Genomic DNA, 12,140 nt, shown 5'->3' on the forward strand with positions numbered 1-12,140 from the left:
GGGCAAGTTACTTTTCACTCTCAATGTCTTAGTCTCTTCTTGGGGATAAACAGGAATAATAAACACCTGTACTTCACATGGTCGCTTGGTACTTAATGTTAACTAATATCACATTTTGAAAATTAAACATTCATTTTTATAAAATCGTACTTTTTTACTCTATTCAAATATCTACTGAGCAGCTATTGAGCCAAGTACTGTTCTTGGTACTTGGGATATATACATCAGTGAACAGAACAAAGATCTCTGCCTTTATAGTTTACATTCTAGTTAAAGGAAATAAGACAATGAAAAGTTAACCACAACGTATATACGTAAATGATCTAGAACAGGGGTTGGCAATTTTTTCTGTAAAGGGCCAGATACTAAATATTTTAACTTTTGCAGGGCATATGGTCTGTAGCAACTATTTTTTTCTTTAGAGACACGATCTTGCTTTGTCACCCAGGCTGGAGTGCAGTGGTGCAATCAATCACAGCTCACTGCAGCTTCAAACTCCTGAGTTCAAGTGATCCTTCCTCTATCCTCACCCTCCTGAGTAACTGGGACTACAAATGTACACCACCATGCCCAGCTAATTTTTTCTATTTCTATTTTTAGTAGAGACAGGGTCTCACTATATTGTCCAGGCTGGTCTTGAACTCCTGGCCTCAAGAGATCCTCCTGCTTCGGCCTTCCACAGTGCTACTATTACACTCAGCCTGTAGCAACTATTGAACTCAGCTCTTGTAGCACGAAAGTAGTCACAGACAATATGTAACTGAATAAGTATGGCTGTATTTCCATAAAACTTTATATTTATAGACACTTAAGCTAAAATTTCATATTATTTTCATATCACTAAATATTATTCTTCTTTTGATTTTTTTCAATTATTTAAAAACATAAAAACAACACTTAGCTGCTGAACCATCCAAAAACAACAGGCAGAACATTTTGTTAAACCCATACTGTAGATTTTAAATACGATAAGAAATGTCACACAAGAGTACAACAAAATTCATTAGTGCCTGGTCTCTGTTTTGATGCTCTGTCATCCATCATTTATCATTTTATTGGGGGGAAAAAACCCTTAAAAATAATCTTAGTAGAAATATGACACAAATCAAAAGCAAGCATTAATAATGGCTACAATTTTTTTTAATGGCAAAAAAGTAAATACAGTCAACTCTTTGTACCCGTGGGTTCAGTATCCACAGATTTAACCAATGGCAGATTAAAAATATTTTAAAAAATAATTAAAAACAATGTAAAATAATAAACAAGTATAACAACTATTTACAAAGCATTTTCATTGCATTAGACATTACAGGTAAACTAGTAATGATTTAATGTATGTGGGAGGATGTGCATTAGTGATATGCAAATACTATTTTATGTAAGGGACTTGAGCAACTATGGATTTTGGCATCCATGGGGGGTCCTGGACCCAATCCGTCATGGATACTCATGGAGGACTATAACACCCTGAGTTAAGGAAAATATTAATAATATCTTACAAGATATGCAGGAAATTCTGTATATATTCTCATAAGACTATTAGAAAGTCTTTTAGATTTAACAACAGGCTAAAGCCTAGTTTCGTGCTACAAAATGAGAATCAAATTAGCTACAAAAAGAGATTCTACATGCTAATTTCTTTCTATTTTTAGTAGAGACGGGGGTCTCACTCTTGCTCAGGCTGGTCTTGAACTCCTGACCTTGAGCAATCCTCCCGCCTCAGCCTCCCAGAGTGCTAGGATTACAGGGGGTGAGCCAGCACGCCCAGCTGTTTTTAATTCTTAAGACAATTTAGGAAGCAGGTATATAATAATCCCCATTTTATAGATTTAAAAACTGAGGCTCAGAAAAATAACTTACTCCAAATCATATACCTAGCAGGCAATAAAACAGAGACCAAGCCTCTATGACTCTGATATCTATGCTCTTTCTACAGATACAATGTTAGTCCCATTCAGAAAGCTAACTTTTCAGATCCAAGAGAGTAAATTGTCAGAAAGAACAATTGCTCTAAAGCAACAGTTCTCACCAGGGGGGCAATTTTGTCCCCTAGGAGATAAAGGGCAAGGCCTGGAGATAGTTTGGGTTGTCACCACTACTGACAACTAGAGGGTAAAAGCCAGGGATGTGGCCAAGTATCCTACAAATGCACTGGACGACTCCCACAACAAAGAATCAATCATCTGGCCCAAAATGTCAAATAGTGCTTCAGCTGAGAAATGTTGCTCTCGAGAAGTATTTTTCAAACATTGTTAACCACGACCTTCACTATGCAATATAGTGCAATCCAGATTCCTACATATCATAAACACTTCAAACAAATTTCAGGAAACAATATTTCCTTCTCTAAGCTATGATACACTCTTAACATTTACTTTTCCATTTAATTTTTTAATGTTGTTTCTGACCCACGAAAATGATTTATAACCTACTAATAGGTCATAGAACACATGTTGAAAACACTGGTCTGTAGAATACAAATGTTCCCAGTGACCTTTAAAGTTGTTATACACTGGTGCCTCACAAATTCAACCAGGTACCCATACAGAACAGGCTACACATAATCAACAAATAGTAACAAACAGTAACATGGTATCTTCATAGTTTAAAAGGATTTATAATAGGTTTTCTGTCTCAGATACTCTATAACCTAAAATAATACAGCCTGGCTTCAAACTGATTCTCCAAAGTAATGTGTCACTTAAATAGTTCTAAAGTAGATACAAAAAACAGCAGAACAAAAACAAGCCCAAATATCATTACTCCAGATATGTTCTTACTTTCTACTAGCCAGACAATACTTTCATTTAATCAAGGGAGATTTACATGTAGTGAAGAAACCTTAGTAACTATCCCATCAAATTTACTTTACAGATGGAAAAAATAATGGCCCACAGGTGAACTGTTTTGCATAAAACCATAAAGCTAGCAATAAGTAGAACTGGTAAGGTAATGCAAAACCCATGTGCTTCAGAGGGGGCAAAATCCTGAAGTAAAATTCAAGCTTTACTAATTACTTGTTGAATGAGTAGAGTAAGTTATTTAACCACTAACACTGTTTCTTCAACTTTATTTATTTTGATTTCTTTGAGACAGGGTCTCACTCTGTTGCCCCAACTAGAGTGCAGTGGCATCATCATAGCTCACTGCAACCTCAAATTCCTGGGCTCAAAAGATTCTCCTGCCTCAGCCACCCGAGTAGCTGGGACTACAGGTATGTGCCACCAGATCCAGCTAATCTTTCTGTTTTTTTGTAGGTCTCCCTCTTACTCAGGCTGGTCTCGAACTCCTGACCTCAAGCAATACTCCGCCTTGGCCTCCCAAAGTGCTAGGATTATAGGTGTGAGCCACCATGCCTGGCCTGTTTCCTCAACTTAAATGAAGGATAATATCTGTTTTACAGGGCTCTTGCAAGGATGAAAAGAAATCATGTAAGCATGTAGTAAGAACTCATTAAATTCCCTTTTCCTTCCTCTCCCAGCTCGCAATTCTTTTTTTTTTTTTTTTTTGTTGCCCGGGCTAGAGTGAGTGCCGTGGCATCAGCCTAGCTCACAGCAACCTCAGACTCCTGGGCTTAAGCGATCCTACTGCCTCAGCCTCCCGAGTAGCTGGGACTACAGGCATGAGCCACCATGCCCGGCTAATTTTTTTGTATATATATTTTTAGTTGGCCAGATAATTTCTTTCTAGTTTTAGTAGAGACGGGGTCTCACTCTTGCTCAGGCTGGTCTCGAACTCCTGACCTCGAGCGATCCACCCGCCTCGGCCTCCCAGAGCTAGGATTACAGGCGTGAGCCACCGCGCCCGGCCCCAGCTCGCAATTCAATAATCTTTCTCCACCAAGTCAATCTTCCCAAACGCCAGTTAATAAATTTTTATAGGTATGCAGAGAAATGAGAAAAACAAGTAAAACTGATCATAAAGTTACATTTCATGCAATTTTTAAAAAATAATCTATTCAAATTATTCTGAGCTTCTTTCCTTCTTACGGGTTTTTATCATAAAATATCCTTTCTTTATAAAGTGATAAAGTAGATGACACTTTTAGGACATTTAACTGAAAAACTTGGGCACTCCTTAAGGCTCCACCACTTAAGTATTTTATAACTGGTTTAAAAATAAGCCTGGGAATCTATGTCTTTACAGCCACCACCTACTTTGTTCTCAGAAATCAATTCAAAGAGACGACTCCTGACACTTTAATGCAGAGATGATCAGATACAACTTCCTTTGCTTTCACTATTTCCTATTTAGAGTTCCACCCGAGCACAGATGTTATTACATATTAGATTGTAAACTCCTTAAGAACAGGTACCACAACTCACATTGCAAACACAAGGTACTACAGGGCAGACAGTAGAAACTCCATCCTGATGGAATTAATGGAGTAAAGCTCTGAAGACTGGAGGAAAGACTGAGGAATTGAAGTAAAACAGAAAAGGAATGTCATTCAATACAAATTTTCACTAAAATCATCCTAGTTTGGAAGGCCAGTGAATTAGCAAAAAAGATTTCTTATTAGATTATTACCTAAAAAATCTGAAACTACTATGGATTCATACAAAAAAAAAATTTTAAACTAGGAGTTCTAATACTGACTTGGGTTTCCATCTGGATCTATCACTAATTGCTTAAATAGCCTTGGCCTAGGCAATCTAGGCCTACAGATCCCCAGCTATAAAACAAAAATACCCTCTGCCTTTACCTACTTCAAAGGACTGTTTGGATAACAAAGGTGGAAAAACCTTTCCATAAAACCTTTTACGAATTTAAGAGGAAATCCATGAACAAAGTATTAAATTAGGTATTATACAACGATATTTAAAACAACCTAAGACACATGATATTTGTCAGCTTTTGAAAATTCATTGTGCTCTCTTTTCTCAAGCTAAAATTCACTTTTATAGCTAAAAACTTTTTTAAAATGGCCTAAAAAAATAAATTATTCTAAGTAAAATAATTTAAGCATATAAATGATTGATTTGATGCTAATAAGTAAACAAATACTCCTAAAATATACTGCACTTGAAAAGCTGAATATTGGAAAGAAAACTGACTTCTTTATAGTAACTGGGCATTCAGAGCCAAAATTTGGAATACAGTACAGTGAAATAGTTGGGTTGGATATCCTCAGCCTATACAACCAAAGGATGGTGATGGCAAAACTTGAGGTGACAAATGAACGAAAACAAACAAGGCACACTTCCTTTAATTCCTCTAAGACTATTCAGCCATTACAAAATACTATTTTTCCACTCTAGTTCCCAAAGGGCATCCTGTCAGACATTTCCATTGGTTATTAGTACCAAGAAGAAATCCGGATGTAAAATTCCTATGCAGTTTTTTTTTCTAAATCACCTTGGTCACAGATCAGAAAATTGGACTTTTAATCTTCTTGATGAATATATACAATCTCATTAACTATATCTAATTAATTCAGAATTAGTGATAATTTTTGATTTACAGTATGTTAAACTGAAAATGCTTTATTAAACTCGTTATGCAAGAGAGAACATTTGACTACTGTAAAGAATGTTATTTGACTCAGTTGTTCTCTAAAAAGCAATTATATTTTCAGAACTGGTTCAAATATTCCCAATCACCAGGAAAGAAGCACAAAAATAGTGACCGACTTCTTGAAAATTTTAAAATAAGGCTAGCCTACTGCGAAAATAAATAAAATTGTGATTCTTTATTTTGGGAGGTCAAAATCATTTGGAAATTTGATGAAGGCTACAAATTGCCTAGAAAAATATACACAAAATTTTCCAACATAATTTCAGGTGATCTCTGGACTACCTCTTCACAGTCAAAGTTGGAAAGAAAATCTTGGATTCCACTTGTCCTTAATACCTTCTGTTTCTGATTTTGAGAAAATAAAAAGCACCCCTCCCTCAATTCTTTCTTTTCTGAAACTAAAGGATATTGTCAGAATGAGCTAAATACAAAAGCCAGAGGGGTAAAAACACTACAGTAGAGTTAACTGGAAAATTCACGGTTATATACTTCTGCTTAATGGCTTCAGCCTTAACCATTCCTTAAGCCTCTCCTAGATAAGTGGTTCTCACCCTTGGCTGCACACCGCACTCACCTGGAGACCTTTAACTTATATTTGATGTCTGGGTTCCACCCTCGGAGATCCTAATTGTAGTGATTTGGGCATCAGGTTTTTAACAGTTTTTGCGTTAATTCTAATAAGCAACCAAGGTTGCAAACCACTGTCCTAGACAGGCCCATTCAAGCTATATCTGAATAGGGCATTTTTAAATTTCCAAAATGGAGGGAGGGAGAAGATGGTTGTGGGGCAGGGGTGCTAAGATCTGAAACTCACTGCTTTAAATTGCTGGTCTTGAGTGTGGCCTAACAGTGAACATCCTGGGCATCCTCCACTCACCTGGCTGGGCTATAAGGCAAGCCCTCTTTTCTGTCTACAGTGGTTCTGCTTAATGCTATGTAATTTCTGCAAATTCATAAAAGTTGATTTTTATGCTTAAACAGCCACTTAAATGCTTTTTATTTGATTTATTTCTACAAGAAACAGGCCTGCCTTAATTTTGCAGCATATCCACATGACTTTCTCCAACATAAACTGGCAAATATGTGGAATTTTAATATTGTTTAAAAGTCATTAGCAAAAGGCCCTTAACTATCGCCACGAAAATGTTTTTTCAGCTTATACCGAGCCAATTAGGAGTCCAAAATGGTTCTCACAGTTAAACCAACTTTTCCCGAGGCCCTTTCATTCACGCCCATGTAAAGAATTCCAACAGAGAATAGCCGTCTTACAAAAAAATCTACATCCAGCAAAAAGGTCGCGGAAATAAAAGTTCCAAGGAAAAAGATAATCCTATATGAAGAGCGAAGGTTCTTTAATTCCTAAGCCTGGTTTTTCTCCCAAATCAAACCGGTGAAAAACCTGGGGCAAAATGAGCAGGGGGTAGTTGGGAGAAGCTGCTGGCTAAGCCAGGAAGCAAGCTGGAGGTCCAGAGGAAGGATGGATGGGTGTCTGCACAGAGAGCCCCAAAACAGGCCGAGGGGAGGGACTGACGAGGGGCGAGGACAACTGCAGGAACGGCCTACTCTCTGCGGATGGGAGCCCCACCGCAGGTGGCCGACCCAAGGTCCCCAAGCTTCGCGGGGAGGGCGCGGGCCGCTCTCCCTAGGGGGAAGCAGCGGGAGGCCAGAGCTGCGGCGGGGGCTGGCCCCGAGGGCGGCGGGCGGCAGGGCAGCGCCCCTCCTCAGCCCGCCAGGCCCTGGCGCAGGAGGACGCTGCCGGGAGGAGGCTGCGCCGCCCGCCCCGAGGGCGCGTCCGAGCGGGGATGCGGCTCTCCATGGGGCCCGCAGCGGGCGCGGAGGTGAGGGGAGCGGCGCGGCGCTGACAGCTGCGCAGGCGGCTCCTCGCGCGGCTGCGGCCCCGGAGGCTGCGGGCGCCGCACGGGCCAGGCCGCCCCGGGGACCGGCCCGCTCCTCCGCGCCGCCTGCGCCGCCCAGAGCAGTAGGCCCCGCGCTCCGTTACCTTGTCGCAGTAGAGCCCCACCAACTGCTTCATCCGCCAGTGTGGGGCGGTGAAGACGTCCACTTCTTCAGGGAAGGGCGCCATCGCGACTGCCTCAGCCTCCGCCTCAGCAGCCGCGGCCGCCGCCTCTCCATAGACACCCTCGCCGCGGGGCAGAGGCGGCGCGCCCCCACGCGCATGCGCCCGCCCCGTCGGCGCGCGCGCCCGTGCAGCCCGGGAGGCCGAGACGCGGGTGCGCGCAAGCCGCCGCCATGCGGTCCTCGCGGCGCACGTGACCGGGCGCGCGCGGAGGCGCGCGGTTTCTACCTCCCGCCTCCACTCTTTGCGTTCCTTGTCCTTTTCGTGTCCTGCAGAAAGAAACCAAACCTTTTCCCTGTTTGTCTTGCCACGTAAAAACACAGTATGTGAAGGGAGAAGTTGTCGTTTAGTGACGCTTTCAGCGCTGCTCCCCGTTGCCGCGCTGCCCACCAGGCCTTGAGGCCGACGTGACCAACCACAATGGCCGCCGTAAGGGCCGTGACGCCCTCTGCCTGCCTACGGCTCGCGGGTGCCGGACTTTCGGCCGCCGGGCCGAGCTCAGACCACCCTGCCTGCTAGTCAAAAGCCCGGGCTTGACCCCCCGCCCCAGCGGTTGGGTGACCCGGGGCTGGGAGGCTCCAAGGACTGGAAACCCAAACGGAAAACGATGGCGCGTGGCGGGCCGGGATCCTGGGCGTCCCGGGCGTCAGCCCACGGCAGGCGCAGAGCCGGGGCGTGAGGGGCCGGGCAGAGACCGCGGGGGAAAGGCCTCGTGCAATTCAGGAGACTCGGCAGAGGGAAAAGCAGTATCTGGAAATTCAAAAGCGGAAATGCACCTCAAACTCAAGAGCGCCAGGTCACGGAGAGGCCAGATGGGCCTAGAGGGGCGGGGGAAGGGTGAGTAATCTAGGAAGGTTAGTGCGGGCAAGAATCTTGGTGCAAATCCCTCCATTTTAAGGCGAGGCTCAGAGAGAAAGGAGAGGACTTAGCGGCACTACCTGGTCAAAGGTCTGTCTCTTACCTGCATGTCACCTGACCTGCGCCCCAGGCCTTCAGGAGACCCTGTTCTCCTCTCACCTTGATCAGTTCTGCACTAGTTGGCTGGAGGACTGATGAACAGATAAAGAAATGGGAGAAAATGGGAAGACAGAGAACCTGGGGAGGATATGTTATTTGCTTAATGGCCATAAACTCCAGGAGGTCAAGAACCAGATAAGCTGTATTAACTCTTGTATCTCTGGTATCTCTCACAGTTCCATGACAACATGGGGGTTCAATAAATATTGAACAAATAATGGAATAGGAGGAGGTGAGAAGGAACTTTGCAGTGGAATGCATCCTGTTTAGTTCAAATCTTACTATGTGCCATTTATTGACAGGCAATGTGAGCGATGGTTAAATCCCAGACCCTGGAGATGAAGTTAGATTTTGCCAGATACTAGCTGTACAACCATGAGTTGGCTACATGACTTCTTAGTGCCTCCGTTTCCTCTTTTATAAAATGAGGGTGCTAGGATTAACTATTTTCCAAACTAAATAAAATGGGGGTAATAATACCTACCTCATAGGATTTTTATGAGGATTAAGCAAGTTAATATATTTGAAGTGCTTATAATAGTACCTGGCACAAGTACTTACAGAATAATAAGTACTGTCTTTAAGCTATTAATACGAAATAAAACAACTCTGTGAGGTAGTGCTATAGGAAAGTCTTGAAGACATTTGGCTAATGGCCTAGGGTTCCACAAATTAGTAAGTAAATAATCTGGCCATATACATCTAGGTCTGACAATATCCTCCCAGGTGCTGCATTAGTTGGGATACAGAGATGGTTTATACACACACAGTCTGTCCTTTACTAAAGAAGTCAGAATAATGCTTAAGGGATAGAATAGTAAAGTCCTTGGTAGAGCAATCTCTCTCTTCTTCCCTCCTTCTTACCCTGTTTCTCCCTCTTTTTTCCTCTGCTCTTTCCTTAGGGCTTTGCCTACATATTTTTTAATAACCCCCAGAAGACATTTTCTTATTTACCTTCTATTTCTTTACTTTATTCTGATCTTTCATTCCAGCTATCTTGGAATTGTAGAATCAGACCTCAGATGAACCAGTTATATAAAGAAATGAGCTCCATGAGAACAAGCACTTTGTTTTATCTTCAGCTCTTAGAAGAGTGTCCGTCATACAGTTAGTACTAAACAAATATTTGTTGGATAAAGAAGAAATGAGGAAAGTTCATGGCATTCTGTAATTTCCTCATTTTAACTATTACTACACCATGTTGCATTTCCCATTCACCTGTTTCTGTCTGTATTGTAGACTAGCATATCCCTAGAACCAGGAACATTGAAAAGGTGTTTAGCAATAAAAAAGTCCATCCACACACAGAGTTTCACTATAACCCAGATCTGAAGCTGTGTAGTCAGTTGAAGAATATTAACAGGCACTTTGGTCCCTGGCCATCTCAAGGAATTTGTGTAAGATGACAAAATGAAAAAAATAAAGTGATAAAAAAATAAGTCCTGTGGGTCATTTTTCCCTTCAAAAGAAGCTGTTAACATTAGCTCCATATGCTGAGTAATGTAGCAATTAATCACCTGATATATCCAGAATAAATGATTGATTTATATTGAACTTTTAGCTCTAGAGAGAAGTCATTGATCAGTGTAGTATCATTACCGTAGGTTAATGCAACTACAGCAGATAGGAATTGTTATTAAACCCAAGGTTGTCATTTTAATCACCTCACTATATGACTTACTCAGTAAGGTGGTACATGACAGCAGACAATTCTAACAGATCTAGCCATTGGCCACCAAAACAAGACTGGATAAGGCATGTGAACAGAACAGTGAAAATCCACATCATATAGTGCCTGGTAGGGTGGGTGTTTTCTCTTTCCCACTCTCATTCTCTCTGAAAAACTTGGTGCTACATGGGAAAAAAGAAATCAAATCGTTCTTTGGCAACCTAGCCCTCTTCTGTAGTATTTTCCAACCCTAGTTTTGAAGACCCTGGAAAGGGTTTCTGGTCAGGGAAGGTCAATTTTAAGGCATTGTACTCTAATTATTTGAATATGTGACACAGCACTTTCCCCAGTAGGAGCTTAATTGTGAAAAACAAGCAATGAAAGAATGTTTCAATTGCAAGACAATTGGAATCATAGTCCTAAATCAATACCGGAGTTGATACTCATTGTCAGTCAATATAGCCAATCAACAATTGCTGCAGCAGGCTAAGATGATTTACTGGTTGCTCTGATTTGAATGTTTGTCCCCTCCAAAACTTATGCTTAAACTTATTCCCCAATGGGGCAGTATTAAGAAGAACTGGGACCTTTAAGAGGTGATTGTGTCATGAGGGCTCTCCCCTCATAAATAGATTAATCCATTCATGAATTAATAGGTTATCATGAGATTGGGACTGGTAGCTTTATAAGAAGAGGAAGACAGACCTGAGCTAGCATGCTCAGACCCCTTGCCACCTGATGCCCTGCGCTGCCTCAGGACCCTGCAGAGTCCCTGCCAGCAAGAAGGCCCTCACCAGATGTGGCCCCTCAACCTTGTATTTCTCAGCCTCCATAACCGTTAAATAAATTCCTTTTCTTTATAAATTACCCAATTTCAGGTATTCTGTTACAAGGAACAGAAAATGGGCTAAGACTGACACATACAGGATGTTGTCTTAATCTCCTTTCTAGATAGTCAGAGAGGGCTATCTGATAGAAGTACTAGTCCTTAAACTCACCCTTAAAGATTAAAAGAACTATCCATCTGGAGCTCCAGGGACTTTATTTTCACTTAGCATAATTGGACACCTACTATGCAGCAGGGATTAAGGACATAAAGCTGAATAAATCCACACTACTATTTTGAATTACTCATAGCTTTCAAGGAGATTGAAAGTTTCACATTACCCAATCCATCCTCAATCAGTTAATGTTTCTTTCTTGTTAATTCCAGTCCCTCCAGTGGATGACTACAGCTTTAACTACCAAATATTTTTAACAACAACAAAAAATCAGAAGAATGACATAAATAAGAGTACCCAATAAAGTAATTTATCTTATTTCTTAATGATTTTTTTTTTTTTTTTTTTGAGATAGAGTCTCGCTTTGTTGCCCAGGCTAGAGTGAGTGCCGTGGCGTCAGCCTAGCTCACAGCAACCTCAAACTCCTGGGCTTAAATGATCCTACTGCCTCAGCCTCCCCAGTAGCTGGGACTACAGGCATGCGCCACCATGCCCGGCTAATTTTTTTCTATATATATTTTTTAGTTGGCCAGATAATTTCTTTCTATTTTTAGTAGAGACGGGGTCTTGCTCTTGCTCAGGCTGGTCTCGAACTCCTGAGCTCAAGCAATCCACCCGCCTCGGCCTCCCAGAGTGCTAGGATTACAGGCGTGAGCCACCGCGCCCGGCCTTAATGATTTTAAATACCTGACATTACATATAATGTGCTTATCTGCCTTAGTCTTATGTTCCCAGAACAAGCAGTAAGCAAGCAGTAGGCATCAAATATTTCTTGCTGCATAAATGAGAATTTGAAAGGCCTTTACAAACTAAAATTCCCCTGTTATTCAGTAATATACATAAATATTTTTAAGAAAAA

General features: G+C 41.7%; 1 protein-coding gene across 1 annotated transcript in view; it reads right to left on the bottom strand.

Moving 5' to 3' along the window:
- The window catches only part of FBXL5 (F-box and leucine rich repeat protein 5), a 41,734-nt gene extending 34,017 nt beyond the window's left edge, over window positions 1-7,717 (bottom strand). Inside the window, exon 1 of the mRNA XM_045550401.1 lies at window positions 7,517-7,717. Coding sequence (XP_045406357.1) covers window positions 7,517-7,600 — 84 coding nt within the window. The 5' untranslated portion in view covers window positions 7,601-7,717. The remainder of the gene's footprint in view (window positions 1-7,516) is intronic.
- Between the last annotated feature and the right edge of the window lie 4,423 nt (window positions 7,718-12,140).

Source organism: Lemur catta, chromosome 4, assembly GCF_020740605.2.
Source record: "Lemur catta isolate mLemCat1 chromosome 4, mLemCat1.pri, whole genome shotgun sequence".
Taxonomy (NCBI): domain Eukaryota; kingdom Metazoa; phylum Chordata; class Mammalia; order Primates; family Lemuridae; genus Lemur; species Lemur catta.